The sequence below is a fragment of the Oncorhynchus kisutch genome, linkage group LG6 (genome assembly GCF_002021735.2).
Source record: "Oncorhynchus kisutch isolate 150728-3 linkage group LG6, Okis_V2, whole genome shotgun sequence".
Taxonomy (NCBI): domain Eukaryota; kingdom Metazoa; phylum Chordata; class Actinopteri; order Salmoniformes; family Salmonidae; genus Oncorhynchus; species Oncorhynchus kisutch.
In genome coordinates this window covers 64,382,765-64,400,671 of record NC_034179.2, presented here as the reverse complement: position 1 = coordinate 64,400,671, position 17,907 = coordinate 64,382,765, and the positions used below count along the sequence as shown (strand labels likewise).

The following is a 17,907-nucleotide window of genomic DNA, read 5'->3' as shown; positions in this document are numbered from 1 at the left end:
GATTTCCACTAGTCTATTCTCCATTGCTCATGTTTCTTGGCCCAAGCAAGTCTCTTCTTCTTATTTGTGTCCTTTAGTCGTGGTTTCTTTGCAGCAATTTGACCATGAAGGCCTGATTCACGCACTCTCCTCTGAACAGTTGATGTTGAGATGTGTCTGCTACTTAAACTCTGTGAAGCATTTATTTTGGCTGCAATCTGAGTTGCAGTTAATTGATGATTTCTGAGGCTGGTAACTCTAATGAACTTAACCTCTGCAGCAGAGGTAACTCGGGCTCTCCCTTTCCTGTGGCAGTCCTCATGAGAGTCAGTTTCATCATAGTGTTTGATAGTTTTTGCGACTGCACTTGAAGAAACTTTCAAAGTTCTTCACATTTTCTGGATTTACTGACCTTCATGTCTTAAAGTAATGATGGACTGTCATTTCTCTTTGCTTATTTTAGCTGTTCTTGCCATAATATGGACTTGGTCTTTTACCAAATAGGGCTATATTCTGTATACCACCGCTACCTTATCACAGCACAACTGATTGGCTCAACGCATTAAGAAGGAAATAAATTCCACAAATGTAACAAGGCACACCTGTTAATTGAAATGCATTCCAGGTGGCTACCTCATGAAGCTTGTTGAGAGAGAGCCAAGAGTGTGCAAAGCTGTCATCAAGGCAAAGGGTGGCTACTTTGAAGAATCTCAAACATAAAATACATTTTGATTTGTTTAATACTTTTTTGGTTACTACATGATTCCATATGTGTTATTTCATAGTTTTAATGTCTTCACTATAATTCTACAATGTAGAATATAGTAAAAAATAAAGAAAAACCCTTGAATGAGTAGGTGTGTCCAAACTTATGACTGGTATTGTATGTTTCAGTAAGATTAGATGTTTTTGTGCTTATAACAATGGTTATCAACTGTATTGCAGGGATGGAATGTAAGTCACAGAAAATTGAGGTGGTGGTGGCAGTTGCAGATAGATATTTGGGTGTGCAAGACTTGACTTCAGAAGAGTTACAGAGTGTGTTACGTGGTGGTGTCCGATCCTTGCAGCCTGTTGGCCTGAGGTAGGACTAAATAGATTTAAATAGTGGAGTAGGGTGGTGGGGTTTTAGTGAGTGTAGTTTTAATTGTAGTGCATTTATTGATTTATTAAGTATTGATCTTTTTTTTCAAGTAAAGTATAAGGGAGATATACTCCAGTCTAGTAGGTGGCGGTAATGCAACATTTATTGGATGGCAACCGCCGTTAAACCTCATTGAATAATAAGAACTGGAAGTACTTTTGAATTGTTGCTGACTAGACGCAGGCAGTGATGCTAGATTTGGCTACTTTTCTTTCAAACAGCACCTAGCAACAAATTTAGCTACTTTTAAAAATGTATTTGGAACGTTTAGCAACTTTTGAAAAGTGACTCAAACGCTAAAATGCACACATTTCCCCTCTAAATGACACAAAAACTATTTTCTCTGTCACACACTCAGTCACAACACACGTGCCTGGCTGCAACAGTGCATTGTGAGGGATAGTCACGTTCTGACCTTTATTCCTTTGTTTTGTCTTTATTTAGTATGGTCAGGGCGTGAGTTGGGGTGGGCAGTCTATGTTAGTTTTTCCATATTTTCTATTGCTGTGTTTGGCCTGATATGGTTCTCAATCAGAGGCAGCTGTCTATCGTTGTCCCTGATTGAGAACCATATTTAGGTAGCCTGTTTTCCTTTTTGTGTTTTGTGGGTGGTTATTTTCAGTCTTTGTGTGTCTGCACCAGATAGAACTGTTTCGGTTGTCACTTTGTTGTTTTGTAATTTTGAAGTGTTCAGTTTCTTATTAAAAAGATGAACACTAACCACGCTGCGCTTTGGTCCTCTCCTTCTTCCACTGACGACAACCTTTACAGTGATGTCAGCAGCAATTTCAGCAAATTGCAAATCATTGTTGGCTGACTGCAGCAGCAGTAGTATGTGTTTGATGAGACAAACCCAATGAATATAGTTGGTGACAAATGTTTGATCTTGAACAGAACTTACAACATCAATCAACATGTCTCAATCAAAATTGTATTGCCAGAAGTACAGAAAAGAGTGTGAGTCTGTACCTGAATTTAAAGGGTGGCTGATGCCAGTAATTGGGGATGATTGTCAGGCATACTGTGTGTACTGCAAATCAGATATGCTTGCAAAAATGTATGACATCAAAAAACATTGTGCTACAGCAAAGCAAAAAAAATTATTAAAACCGTACAACCCCACAACTCAGGCTACATTACCACAGTTGGTTAAAAAAGTGGATAACTGCAAAAGCGCAGAAGCTACTATTGCAGAAGCTACTATTGCAATGGCCACTGCTGAGCATTGTTCGCTGCTAGCATGTAACCCTTTAGGTATGGCTTGCAAAGCTGCCTTTTCAGATTCTGCGGCAGCAACAAAATTCCAAATGCACCGCACCAAGTGCACAGGAATGATTAGGGGAGTACTGGCTCCTTATTTTCTCAGAAGGGTAACATCAGATGTGGGGGATGAGAAGTTAGGTGTGGTGAATCGGTATTTCAGTGCTAAAAAAAGAACAGTTGTTTCTTGAGAAGTGTAACCTTAAAAAAGAGAATCTTCAGTGTATTGGCACTGATAATGCGTCCGTGATGACTGGGGTGCACAACGGGGTGCACATAATTTTAAAGGAAGAATGTGCATTGCCCAATTTGGTACTCACCCGCTGTGTGTGCCAGTCTTTACAATTGGCTGTCTGTGAAGCATCCAAAGAAACCATCCCTAGGAGTGTTGAATACTCAATCTTAAACTGGTTTTCGATTTCCCCAAAATGGCGCGAGGCGTACAAAGCAGTACAAAGCAGTGTATGCCACCATTAATTGTGGCCAGAAACCCCTGCAGATCACCAAAGTGTGTGCCACACGTTGGCTATCGATTGAGCCTGCGGTAACTTGTATATTGAGCCAGTGGGAAGAACTGAAACTCCACTTTGAGTTGACCAAGGCCAGAGAGCGTTGCTACATGGTGGATGTGCTACACGCCATGTACATGGACAAGACCAACTATGTCTACCTGACATTCTTAAAATCAATCCTGTCCAACGTACAAGTTGCAGTGAAGTCATTTGAGGGAGAGCAAACAGATCCTGTCAAGCTTTTGGACAATCTGGTACACCTCTTAACATCAATTTGCAGCAAAGTAGTCAACACTATGGCAAAAATGTATGTCCTGAAGGATGCCATTGATGGACATCTCAGTCCATCACCATACCTTCGGTACCTTTTCGAGAGCACGGTGTACCAACTCAGTCTTGCGCCAGAGGACAAAAAGGTCATTCGGAGACAGTGCATCAACTACATTGTTGCTTTAAGCATGGAGCTCCAAGCAAGGCTCCCAGACAACCTTGAATCCTTGCGAAACATGGCCTTGTTCAGTGTTAAGGAAACACTAAAGCACAATAAAGGCACCACTGAAATGATTAAAGTAGCTGAGCTACTGGGATACCAGCCCCAAACAATTGATACATTTGTTCCCCAATAGAGAAATTCCATCTGTTTAGGTGGGACTCAACTGAAAATACAGTCGAGTTTTGGAGAGAAGTTAATAACTACACAGACTCTTTTGGGTCAAATTCATTTGAAGAACTGTGCAAAGCTGCACTCGCTGCCCTCTCCTTGCCACACTCAAACGCGGAGGTTGAACGGCTGTTCAGCCAAATGAGTGTGGTTAAGTCAAAGTTATAAGAAATAGAATGTCATTGCACACTCTCAACTCCATACTCCTGGTGTGGTATGGACTGAAGCTGGCTGGTGATACCTGTTACCAGCATAAACTACCAAGTGAAGTTCTGCAGCAGTTTGGCACCACAGCAGCATACAGCTTTAAGGCCACTCCATCCTCTACTGCTGGTTCCAGCTCCGTGACAATGAAGATGAAGAGGATTTCCTTGCCAACCTATGATTCATCATATTTACAGTATGTATGCAAGGAGTGGACTTTCTGGAACTGGCGGAGACACACAGCTGGTGGTGGCAGTGTGTACTGCAGTGTGTGTGAAAACAGTGGCAATATCTGGAGGAAACCATTGAGCAGCTAGCCAGCCAAGCAGCACAACAACCTGGAGAGCTGGAGAGAAACGCCTAGCGCATACATCCTTATTTGAGTTAAGTTGCTTGTTCAATAAGATAGCATATATACCTTGTTATTAGCCGGTACCTATAATTGTTGAGCAGTTAGGTAGCATGTTAACTAACTACCAATACACTGCTTAAAACTATAATTGTTCAGAATGTGTAGGCTTAGTAGTTAAAAAATAAACAAATAAAATGTAATTGTTTAATAATTCAATGTGTTGTGTTTCAAAATAAAAATGTGATCATATAAAATGTGTTGTGTTTATATTACTTTTACAAATAAAAAGATATGATAATAAACAAAGAAATCTTTACTAACAAATGTCAATCATATTTTTTGCCGAGATGGCCAGTCAATTTCAGTAACTTTGTTGCGTATTCTACGTAATGACACAGGTTTACGTTATTACGTAATGACATCATCACGCAATGATATCATAACGTAATTGAGCAACTTTTAGCAACAAATTTACCTGCCTTTAGCAATTTCCCCTTCAAATTAGTTGGCAGCACTGCACGCATGCTGGTGATAAGCGAGTTTTAGTTATGGACGAATTTAGTAAGTATCGTTCGCCGCTGGTGTCTCGATATGCCAGCAAGGAAATGGCCTACAACTTCAGTGACAGGAAGAAATTCACAACGTGGAGAAAACTGTGGATCTACCTGGCCAAAGCGGAAAAGGTGTTAGATATTTTATAGTAACTTAGCTAGCCATCATGGGATGAACATGTAACTGTTATGCATGCCCTCGTCTGTATTTCAGTAACTAACGTTAGCTAGCTATTGTTTTCCAAATATATTTTGCAAGTCTATTGTAAAAGTTGCGACATTGAGAGACTTCAAGTTCCCTACTCTAAATATGGGGACCTTACAGTAAATGAACAGGTTCAGAATGTTTGCCTTCCCAAGAGAGAAGATGCGAACCATAGTAGGCAGCAGCTAAACAAGCTAGTCTTGCTAGTAGGATGCAGTGTCTTGTGATAGTCATTGCATAGTTGTGTACTGTTGGGGGGGTACTCGAGGACCAGGATTGGTTAACACTGGACTAGTCAACTTACTTTACCAACTTTCAATCAACCCTGTAGTAGTCCTTCAGATTTAACGTTATCCCCTTCAATGAATCTAGCCTCTAACTTAATGTCTGGGTTCCATATATTGTTCAGCCTCGTGACCACACTGCAAATTCCAATATTCCACTGCTGTTGGGCTAAACTATTTGGAAACTGGATATATGTCTAGCTAGTCCACATGAGTAAAAGTGCAGACTTTGAAACCTAAGTGTTGCAAAGCAAAAACCTTTTAAGAGAAAAACAATAAGCTTAAAAAAATAATTATTATCTAACCTTTTTTTACCTGGCAAGTCAATTAAATACAAATTCTAATTTACAATGACGGCCAAACCCGGAGGACGCTAGAGGCCAATTGTGCTCCACCCTATAGGACTCCCAATCACGGCCTGGATGTGAGCAATTTTTTTTGATTAGCTTAAAGACAAAAATGACTTACACAACCCTTCTAATTTACAGGGGCGCTGTGTGTGTAATTAACGTTACTATCAGACCCTCTGTCAAATGCATCAGCTCATCTGTTCTGTTAGTGGAGGGGAAATGGACTACACAAAGGTAAGGATATAGGCAGGGATAGCCAGAAATGACAAAATACAGATACATTGATCGTTATATTTTGTATCAAAATAAACAACAAAATATGTGTGCAAATAAACACTACATGGCCAAAAGTATATGGATACTCCTTCCGATTAGTGGATTCGCTATTTCATGGGCTAAATATGGAAGACACATTTCAGTTGGACGACTAACTAGGTATTCCCCTTTCCCTAAATACTGGTCATCTCTGCTTGTGGAGAATTTTAGCAGCTTAGCTGACACACACGCATATACAGGGCCATGGGGGTGTTGGAAATCTCTTCTCACACTCGCTAGTAGCTACTTTAAACTTGTGCCCTTATGAAAAGGAATGTACGTAGTGTTCCCATACAAAATGTTGTTTTGTCAGATGTCAAGTAGCAAGTTGGGCTACAGTGTCTTTCTGTTGGGGTGGGGTTGTCTAAAATAGCCAGGCCAAAATGTCAGGGTAATAAGACACTCCCTGAGAGTTAACCTCTTTACTCTCTTCACTCCCTTCTCCTTGGCCATAAGTAACCCTTTTATGTTTGCAGATATGTAAGTTGTATACAATATGGTGGGAACTCCACCACTGCACTGCCTACCTATCCAGAGCCAAGTAAAAAACATTGTTACTTACGGTTAAGGGGAGGGGTAGGGAGGGAGTTGAGACGCTGCCCAGAAATGTCACTCGCTATTCTCATAAACACAGGGCCAACCTCCTGATCTCCTACTCAAACACCACATTCTATTTTTCAATGGTTGTAAATAGACCTACCGTGATGATTGTGCTTGAATAGTTTTCCTAAGTACTCTGAGATATGGAGCAAAACAACAACGCATCTAGCTATCTGTTTGAAAGTGATTGGAAAATGTTGACCCACTTTCTGAACCGTTCTACCTCACGTCCCATTGACCCAATTGGCTTACTTTTTATTACATAGGAGCCTACAATGTGCAACGACTACAAGCTGTAATGTTGCAACGATGTTTCGGCTTAATAAAATCCAGGGAACACTTGATAAAGTAGCTAGCGCTTACTCTGGGATATGCATCCAGTGTATCAGCTACAATGACAGGCTGCAGTGCTTTCCCTACACCCCTAGAGTACCATCTCTAACTGTCTCTGCTTCTCTTGCCCCCTCCCCCGCTGACCTCCAGGTTCTTTGTCTGCTCCTTCTAACTCTCTCCTCTTCTTATCCTCCCTTCTCCAGGCTCTTGGCCTGCTCGTCACCGACGCCCAGGTGACCGAGATGGAAAGCCACGCTGAGGACATCGACTTTGCCATGGCGGCGGAGGAGGAGAGCAAGCTGAGGCATGATGTCATGGCCCACGTGCACACCTTTGCCCACTGCTGCCCCACCGCGGCTCCCATCATCCACCTGGGTGCCACTTCCTGTTACGTGGGAGACAACACGGTAAGAGAAGCCTGGCAACCACGTTATTTTAGGATGAGTGTGCTTAATGGTCATGTTTGTTTCTCATGGGTGTATATATATATATATATATATATATATATATATATACCCATGAGAATATATATATACATACGACTAAGATTTTTATTCATATTGACTGATATACCTGCTTTTTTTTCTCCCAGGATTTGATCCTGCTTCGTGACGGTTTTGACATTCTCCTGCCAAAGGTAAATTAGTTGTTTTAGACCAGGAAGGATTAATACTACTACCCCCAGGGCAGCACTAGATACTGATAGTATAGTGTAAAGTTATGTGCAACTTTGTTGAAAATGTCTGCGAACAAATATGATCCTATATATCCTCATCACTTCCGTAAACTAAAAACAGTATTCTGTCTATAGTTGGCCAGAGTGATCGACAGACTGTCAAACTTTGCTGAAAAATACGCTGATCTCCCCACCCTGGGTTTCACACATTACCAGTAAGTATGAACACCCCAGGAGGTTCGAAAGTTTTTATTAGTACATGAGCATGACCCTCAAATTTGGGCTGTCGGGCTCACTTGGGCCGACGATGTCTCAGTGATTTTCTTCAAGGTTTGTGTCTCTAGAGTTGGAAAGTGTGTGATAGCAGTGTAGCAATGGTAGCGTTCTCTGTCTCTTCATCCCTCCATCCCATTTATTTTCCCCATAGGGGTTTTACCCTATGACAAACAATGTCAGTTTTGAACAATGTATTGTTCACGTATAGCCTTTAATCCTATAACATTGGAAAGCTTAGCTTCACAGCTATCCATCAGAAATATTTTTGGAATGTTCAGGTCAACAGAACTTTGACCTTTGACTCCTAGGGTATATCTGTGTAAATCACTCACCATTTGTCTATGAACACTCATGTTCCTGTTGGCAGTTGATGTTATTCTTCAATAACACAAACCCCAAAGCAAATCAGGGGGAGAAAAATGTATTCATTTGAAAAGGTCAAATCATAGCTGTTATGCTGGGAGGTAGATGTTCATTCCCCCTGTCCTCAACTTTTCTCCACAGAACAAAGGAACACAATGCCATTTATAACCCCCCCCCCACCCTAGCCTGGGGTTGACCAATCAGAAGTCCTTGCAGTACAACTGGGCCAATGGCCAAATAACAAGTATCCTGCTCCAGTCTCAATGTACAGATCAATGAAAACGTGGCACACGTAGCTCTGAGTCTGACATTCCAAAGATTCTGAACAGCTGTTGAACTGAAGACCAATTATTTCCATTGACAAATCCCTATTGACCATTGGTACTCTATTTACTTTTTAGTTCTCCTGTCCTCTCATCCTCTACGTTGTGTATCTTCAAAATCTTCTTATATTCCTCTAGGATTAAAGCGATATATTCAGTGCACTTTAATCTCTGGCTTATTTCTGTCTTCATCTTTCTGTTTTTATTTGAATCTTTATATTTATTTATATTTTACCTCTCTCTCGCTCTCTACCAGGCCGGCCCAGTTGACCACAGTGGGTAAGAGAGCATGTCTGTGGCTCCAGGACCTGGCCATGGACATGCGGAACCTTCAGCGTGCCCGCGAAGACCTGCGTTTCCGGGGGGTGAAGGGTACTACGGGCACCCAGGCCAGCTTCCTGCAGCTCTTCCAGGGGGACCATGATAAGGTGGAGGATCTGGACAGAATGGTCACAGAGATGGCAGGCTTCAAAAAGTGAGTTTAATTTATACTTTTGTCAACAGTCTCTTGAGTTTCCTATCTACCACAAGTTTTGTAATTTGAGGCTAGTAAAAACAGATCCCTCAACTTTTTTTATTTTTAGGTTTATGTTCTCTAATCCTGTTCATTTTTCCTCCCAGGGCCTACATGGTGACCGGACAGACGTACAGTCGTAAGGTGGACATTGACTCCCTCTCTCACCTGGCCAGCATGGGAGCCACCATCCACAAGGTCGAGATGAGCTTTTACTTTAGTGGAAATCAGTTTGTCATCCTTACAGTCTATATACGGAGAAACAATGCCTCCTGGTGGTCTTTAACAGTAGTTGAATGACCCACAGGTAATACATTATACTCTCCTCCTCAGATCTGCACTGACATCCGCCTGCTGGCTAACCTTAAAGAGATTGAGGAGCCGTTTGAGAAGGAGCAGATCGGTGAGTTATAAGAGAAGAAATTGATCAACTTCCTACCCAGGTATAGGGGAATCTAATCCCAAAACTAGGGTGACTCTCGATTCCTCTCTCCTTGCATCTTTCTCAAAGCGGATTGGAGCAAAAGATCAGAAGGTCCTTTACCTCTTTACCTCTTTACCTCCAACCAGTAAATCATCCTGATGACTCAGAGTAAACAGCTAGTTTATGTTATTTCCTAAATGCCAACCCATTGTTACTTGTCTGGGTCCCACTGACAAGTCTCCCCCCCACCAGGCTCCAGTGCCATGGCCTACAAGAGGAACCCAATGCGTTGTGAGCGTTGCTGTAGTCTGGCCCGCCACCTGATAGCGCTGCTTGCTGATCCCCTCCAGACCGCCTCTGTCCAGTGGCTGGAAAGAACACTAGATGACAGTGCCAACAGGAGAATCTCTCTCCCTGAGTCTTTCCTTACTGCTGACATCATCCTCAGCACCCTGCAGAACATCACTGAAGGTCTGGTGGTCTACCCCAAGGTAGAGTCATTGAGTTTTTTTTAGCTAATTAAATGTAGTAAGCTTCTCCAGACAGAAATTGAGGATAAAAACACAAACCGGGATGTTTAAAACATTTCTTTTTTTTTACCATTGTCCACATAAGGTATTATCACTAGCGTTTTAAACCTTGTCATTTCATGAGTAATGCACACAACTGCCTATCTGCACACAGAGGAACAACATTCAACTCGCACTGTCTTGCAGGTCATCAGACTGTTAAACAGCCATCACTAACACAGAGACTGCTGCCTACATACAAACATGGGCTACTTTAATAAATTGATCACTAGTCACTTTAATAATGCCACTTTAATAAAGTTGACATATATTGCATTACTCATCTCATATGTATATACTGTATTTTATACTATCTATTGCATCTTGTTTATGCCGCTTTGTCATTGCTCATCCATATATTTGTATATTCTTATTCCATGCCTTAGATTGTGTATTAGGTAGTTATTGGGGAATTGTTAGATATTGCTGCACTGTTGGAACTAGAAGCACAAGCTTTTCGCTACACTCACATTAAAATGTGATTTGATGTCATGTAGGGGTGTAACGGTACACATTCGTATCCGAACCATTCGGTACGGGGACCTCTGTTTGGTCAGCACTTTGAGTGAATATAGTGCACACACACACACAGTTGAAATCAGAAGTTTACATGCACTAAGTTGACTGTGCCTTTAAACAGCTTGGAAAATTCCAGAAAATAATGTCATGGCTTTAGAAGCTTCTGATAGGCCAATTGACATATGAGTCAATTGGAGGTGTACCTGTGGCTGTATTTCAAGGCCTACCATCAAACTCTGTGCCTCTTTTGCTTGACATCATGGGAAAATCAAAAGGAAATAATGTCTGATGAAACAAAAATATAACCCTTTGGCGATAATGACCTTCAATATGTTTTGGAGGAAAAAGGGGGAGGCTTGCAAGCCAATGAACACCATCCCAACCGTGAAGCATGGGGGTGGCAGCATCATGTTGTGGGTGTGCTTTGCTGCAGGAGGGACTGGTGCACTTCACAAAATTGATGGCATCATGAGGGGGGAAAATTGTGTGGATATATTGAAGCAACATCTCCAGACATCAGTCAGTAAGTTAAAGCTTGGTCGCAAATGGGTCTTCCAAATGAACAATGACCACAAGCATTCTTCCAAAGTTGTGGAAAAATGGCTTAAGGACAAGAAAGTCAAGGTATTGGAGTGACCATCACAAAGCCCTGACCTCAATCCTATAGAAAATTTGTGGGCAGAAGTGAAAAAGCCTGTGTGCGAGCCAGGAGGCCTACAAACCTGGGTACACCAGCTCTGTCAGGAGGAATGAGCCAAAATTCACCCAATTTATTGTGGGATGCTTGTGGAAAGCTACTTGAAATCTTTGACCCAAGTTAAACAATTTAAAGGCAATACACTTAATTGGTATTTGGTAGCATGTAAACTTCTGACCCACTGGGAATGTGATGAAAGAAATAAAAGCTGAAGTAAATCGTTCTCTACTATTTTTCTGACTTCACATTCTTACAATAAAGTGGTGATCCTAACTGCCCTAAGACAGGGAATTTTTACTAGGATTAAATGTCAGGAATTGTGAAACTAATTTTATGTATTTGGCTAAGGTGTATGTAAAACTTCCGACTTCAACTGTGTATCTCAGAATGGGATGATCCTCCATTTGTTTAAATCTCCAGTTAGGGAATATTTTGGCTTCCTCGTAGAAGCAAAAATGTATTGAACTTATTAGAGCATTAATTTGCCCAAGATAAGACGTGAAGAAAATGCACAAGTCATTAGTGTATTCCTTCAACTTTCTGAAGAGGCAATGGTGCGGGATCCCCCTGTCTGTGTATAGCTGTACACGATGATGCTAAGGACAGCTGTCTTCTGGTAGATGGAAAGTCTTTCCTAAAAACCTTCTCAATGAAATGTTAACTACAAAGTAAAGTATTCAGACCCTTTGACTTTTTCCACATTTTGTTACGTTACAGCCTAAATCCATTTTAGAATAAATAAAAATCTACACACAATACTCCATAATGACAAAGCGAAAACATGTTACAAAATAAAACACCTTATTTACACAAGTATTCAGACCCTTTGCTATGAGACTCGTAATTGAACTCTGGTGCATCATATTTCCATTCATCATCCTTGATGTTGCTTCAACTTGATTGGGGTCCATCTGTGGTAAATTAAATTGATTGGACATGATTTGGAAAGGACAACCATCTCTGCAGCACTCCACCAATCAGGCCTTTATGGTACAGTGGCCAGACGGAAGCCACTCTTCATTAAAAGGCACATGACAGCCTGCTTGGAGTTTGCCAAAAGGCACCTAAAGACTTTCAAACCGTGAGAAATAAGATTCTCTGGTCTGATGAAACCAACATTGAACTCTTTGGCCAGAAGGACAAATGTCACTTTTGGAGGAAACCTGGAACCATCCCTACGGTGAACCATGGTGGTGGCAGCATCATGCTGTTGGGATGTTTTTCAGCGGCAGGGACTGGGAGACTAGTCAGGATCGAGCAAAAGTAACGGAGCAAAGTACAGTGCGATCCTTGATGAAAGTCTGCTCCGAAGCTCAGACTGGGGCGAAGATTCATATTCCAACAGGGCAACGACCCTAAGCACACAGCCAAGACAACAGAGGAGTGGCTTTGGGAGTCTCTGAATGTCCTTGAGGGGCCCAGCCAGAGCCTGAACTTAAACCTGATCGATCATCTCTGGAGAAACTCTCCCCATCCAACCTGACAGAGCTTGAGATGATCTGCAGAAAAGAATGGGAGAAACTCCCCAAATACAGGTATGCCAAGCTTGTAGCGTCATACCCAAGAAGGCTTGAGGCTTTAATCGCTGCCAAAGGTGCTTCAACAAAGTACTGAGTAAAGTGTTTGAATACTTATATTAATTTAATATTTCATTAAAAAAAATATACAGTGGGGCAAAAAAGTATTTAGTCAGCCACCAATTGTGCAAGTTCTCCCACTTAAAAATATGAGAGAGGCCTGTAATTTTCATCATAGGTACAGATCAACTATGACAGACAAAATGAGGAAAAGAAATCCAGAAAATCACATTGTAGGATTTTTTTTAAATGAATTTATTTGCAAATTATGGTGGAAAATAAGTATTTGGTCAATAACAAAAGTTTCTCAATACTTTGTGCACCTAAATGAAAGGTTATCTTCACCCAAAAATGAAATGTATTTGTTTTTTTGCCAGACCTAAAATGTCTGGTGTATTGTTCTTTTTCCTTTTTAAAGTGTTTTTGACAGGGGGAAATCAGAAACCTGGAAAAACAAAAACATTTTTATTGGGCCCGACATTATACGGCTCATGATCTGTTCCTGGGTTAGTTTGACATATTTTGCCCAAACTAAAATTAACTACAGTAACTGTTGCCTTTTAAAAAATGTCCTGCTCTACCGAAACTGAACCGTGACCCCTTAACCGTAATACGTACCGAACCCTGGGTTTGGTGAACCGTTACACTCCTAATGTAATCTATCCCTTTCTCATCATAATTTTCATCTTTCCCCCTCGCTTTCTCTCATCCTCTCTCACGCTCTCAGGTGATAGAGAGACACATCCGTCATGAGCTTCCCTTCATGGCTACAGAGAACATCATCATGGCTATGGTGAAGGCTGGAGGCAACAGACAGGTACACACACCCTTCTAGCGAAGGAGATGTCTGCTGTATGAGTCAACCTTTTTTTAAAGGTATCTGTAACCAACAGATGCTTATCTATATTCCCAGTCAAAAACTTTGAAATGGTTGCATGTTGCGTATTTATATTTTTGTGTAATCACACAGTAACAGTTTCTCTTGCCTGTGTTCTTGCTCCAGGACTGCCATGAGAAGATCCGTGTGTTGTCCCAGCAGGCTGCAAACGTGGTGAAACAGGAGGGGGGGGACAATGACCTCTTGGCCAGGGTCCAGGCTGACCCCTACTTCGCCCCTATCCTGGGCCATCTTGACAACATCCTGGACCCCAAGACCTTCATCGGCCGCGCCCCCCAACAGGTACTATACAGAACACCCCACTACCCGTTATCTTTGTTTTTCACAACTTGGCCTCAGAGTATTGTAAAATCTTTAGTTTAACCTTTAGTTAAAACAGAAAATAATCTCCAGCACACTTGGTACAGATTTCATGGTGGCAAAATATCCATTCAATCTGAGCATCAATATCACCAGTGTGCTCTTTGGTATTTAGTAGAGTATACAGATTTTCTCCATACGCTTATAGTTGACGCACCCTAACTCATCATTCTGTCTCCTTCTCAGGTGGCGAGGTTTCTCTCTGAGGAGGTACGCCCTCTGCTGGAACCTTACAAGGCCGAGATTGACGTCAAATTTGAGCTGGAGCTCTAAAACAGGGGACACTGACCTAAAAAAACGACTAATTTAACGCTTAACTTAGTTTTAACCAATTCTGAAATGATGATATTATTTTGCAGGTCAGGAGTGGCCTTTTCACTAAAACACATACTGTTACACACCAAAATAAACCTCATGACTGACTAATTGCATGCTGTATTGTAAGACAATAAAAGATTGAAATCAAAAGTCGGTGAGTTTAATGATGTAATGCTAAACTAGCAAGGTTACAACGTATACATACAGTTGAAGTCAGAAGTTTACATACACCTTAGCCAAATACATTAAACTCAGTTTTTCACAATTCCTGACATTTAAGCCGAAGTAAAAATTCCCTGTTTTAGGTCAGTTAGGATCACCACTTTATTTTAAGAATGTGAAATGTCAGAATAACAGCAGAGAGAATGATTTATTTCAGCTTGTATCACATTCCCAAGAGCTCAGAAGTGTACATGCACTCAATTTGTATTTGGTAGCATTGCCTTTAAATTGTTTAACTTGGGTCAAATTCTTCAGGTACTTCCACAAGCTTCCCACAATAAGTTGGGTGTATTGTGGCCCATTCCTCCTGACAGAGCTGGTGTAACTGAGTCAGGTTTATAGGCCTCCTTGCTCGCACAAGCTTTTTCAGTTATGCCCACAAAATTTCCATTGGATTGAGGTCGAGGCTTTGTGATGGCCACTCCAATACCTTGACTTTGTTGTCCTTAAGCCATTTTGCCACAATTTTGGAAGTATGCTTGGGGTCATTGTCCATTTGTAAGACCATTTGCAAACCAAGCTTTAATTTCTTGACTGATGTCTGGAGATGTTGCTCCAATATATCCACAATATTTTCCTCCTCATGATGCCATCTATTTTGTGAAGTGCACCAGTCCCTCCTGCAGCAAAGTACCCCCACAACATGATGCTGCCACCCCCGTGCTTCACGGTTGGGATGGTGTTCTTTGGCTTGCAAGCCTCCCCCTTTTTCCTCCAAACATAACGATGGATATTATGGCCAAACAGTTATATTTTTGTTTCATCAGACCAGAGGACATTTCTCCAGAAAGTACGATCTTTGTCCCCATGTGCAGTTGCTAACCGTAGTTAGGCTTTTTTTATGGGGGTTTTGGAGCAGTGGCTTCTTCCTTGCTGAGCGCCCTTTCAGGTTATGACGATATAGGGCTCGTTTTACTGTAGAAATAGATACTTTTGTACCTGTTTCCTCCAGCATCTTTGCAAGATCCTTTGCTGCTGTTCTGTGATTACTTTTCGCACCAAAGTACATTAATCTCTAGGAGACAGAACGCGTCTCCTTCCTGATTGTATGATGGCTGCGTGGTCCCATGGTGTTTATACTTGCGTACTATTGTTTGTACAGATGAATGTGGTACCTTCAGGCGTTTTGAAATTGCTCTCAAGGATGAACCAGTCGTGTGGAGGTCTACAATTTTTTTCTTGGCTGATTTATTTAGATTTTCCCATGATGTCAAGCAAAAAGGCACTGAGTTGAACACACCTCCAGTTGACTCAAATGATGTCAATTAGCCAGATTTTCTGGAATTTTCCAAGCTGTTTAAAGGCACAGTCAACTTAGTATGTAAACTTCTGACCCACTGGAATTGTGATACAGTGAATTAAGTGAAATAATAACAGTTGTTGGGAAAATGACTTGTGTCATGCAAAAAGTAGATGTCCTAACTGACTTGCCAAAACTATAATTTGTTAACGAGAAATGTGTGGAATGGTTGAAAAACGAGTTCATGGCTCCAACCTAAATGTATGTAAACTTCTGACTTCAACTGTGAAATCTGACATTTCAGGGCCTACGTCTGAATTCCATACTGTTCCAACACTACATTTTCCTAAATGAATGTATTATTCACCAAGTAAAACAACATGGAGTTTAATTAAATAACTTGTTAGCTATTTGAGGCACCATAAACCTATTGAGACTAAAGGACACAGCTTCTACTTCAAATGGATCGGGTCAAAGGTCCTTTGTACCACCAATCTTTATTACCAAGAGCGTCATCATAGGAAGCTGATGATATTGGTGCAGTGGAACCATTATTACACTCATTTATTACTTTGTATTTAACTTATCTAATGCTCAACAGTAGACACCCTGTTACAGCTTTCAGTCTAGAGAGAAAGAAGAGTATATCAAGTCCTTCTGATAGATTTTTGGTTTCACTATGTGGATGTACAATCATTTATGGTAATGCGGTTGTGTGTGTGTGAGTGAGAGAGCGAGGTGTGCAGAGGAAGCCCACAGCTTGTACAGTATGTTACTGGGAGGAGCTAGTGCAAATAGTTGTGAATCAGGACATTGTTGGCCAGACTGTTACTGTAATGTCTTGCAGAGCAAACCCCTTTCAAAAATGTACTTTCAAAAAATGCCAAAAAAGGCCTTTATGGTAGAGTGGCCAGATGGAAGCCACTCCTCAGTAAAAGGCACATGACAGCCCACTTGGAGTTTGCCAAAAGGCACCTAGACTTTCAGAAATAAGATTCTCTGGTCTGATGAAACCAAGATTGAACTCATTGGCCTGAATGACAAATGTCACTTCTGGAGGAAACCTGGCACCATCCCTACTGTGAAGCATGGTGGTGGCAGCATCATGCTGTTTGAATGTTTTTCAGCGGCAGGGACTGGGAGACTAGTCAGGATCGAGCGAAAGATGAACAGAGCAAAGTACAGAGAGATCCTTGATGAAAACCTGCTCAGGACCTCAGACTGGGGGCGAAGGTTCACCTTCCAACAGGACAACAACTCTAAGCACACAGCCAAGACAACACAGGAATGGCTTTGGGACAAGTCTGGGACAAACTTGTAGTGTCATACCCAAGAAGACTTGAGGCTGTAATCGTTGCCAAAGGTGCTTCAAAAAAAGTACTGAGTAAAGGGTCTGAATATTTACGTGAATTTTTATTTTTGATAAATTAGCAAAAATATCTAAAATTCTAGTTTTGCTTTGTCATTCTGAGGTATTGTGTGTTGATTGATGATGGAAACAAACAATTTAATATATTTTAGAATAAGGCTGTAACTTAACAAAATGTGGAAAAAGTAAAAGGGTCTGAATACTTGTCGAAGGGTATGTTGTAATGGGAGGTATTAAAATACTAACTGCAGTCCTTGTTCTCGCCAGGTTTGGTATCGCTGTTTTGAATGAGACCGTTAACATCACAGACAGATTCCCCTACATCAGGTAGGAGTCACACTGGTCTTGTAATCAAGTCAATGTCTCACAGTACTCTATAAATATTCTCAATGGCATGGATCAAAATGAAAAGTGAATCATTGAGGAATCAACACTATATCACTTTAATATTAAAGTTATAACATTATTCAAATTGTATTTGTCGCACGGTATACATCGTCCAATTAAAAACATGCTTGTAGGTTCCTTCTCGACAATGCAACAACAATAAGAAATAAGAAAATATAAGAATACGAACATAACGCAAATGGCAGAAAATAAAATAATTTTTTTGCATACACAGAACGGCCTCAATTCGTCAGGGCATGGACTTTACAATGTCAAGTTGGCTGGATGTGTTTTGGGGGACCATTATTGATACACAGGGAACTGTTGAGTGCGAAAAACCCAGCAGCATTGTAGTTCTTTACACACTCAAATTGGTGAGCCTGGTAACTACTACCATACCCCGTTCAAAGGCACTTCAATTTTTT

General features: G+C 41.1%; 1 protein-coding gene across 2 annotated transcripts; it reads left to right on the top strand.

The window, feature by feature from the left end:
• Positions 1–4,526: 4,526 nt before the first annotated feature.
• On the top strand, positions 4,527–14,414 carry adsl (adenylosuccinate lyase). Of its 2 annotated transcripts, none has more exons than XM_020486291.2 (11): positions 4,527–4,795; positions 6,954–7,157; positions 7,343–7,387; positions 7,562–7,641; positions 8,645–8,863; positions 9,010–9,100; positions 9,236–9,305; positions 9,579–9,817; positions 13,416–13,505; positions 13,692–13,868; positions 14,133–14,414. In XM_020486291.2, the coding sequence occupies exons 1-11, from the start codon at positions 4,661–4,663 to the stop codon at positions 14,217–14,219; spliced, it is 1,437 nt and encodes a 478-aa protein (XP_020341880.1). In that variant the 5' UTR covers positions 4,527–4,660; the 3' UTR covers positions 14,220–14,414. The 2 variants fall into 2 exon arrangements, with proteins under 2 accessions (XP_020341880.1, XP_031683036.1); XM_031827176.1 differs by lacking the exon at positions 4,527–4,795 and adding an exon at positions 5,642–5,736.
• Positions 14,415–17,907: the final 3,493 nt, after the last annotated feature.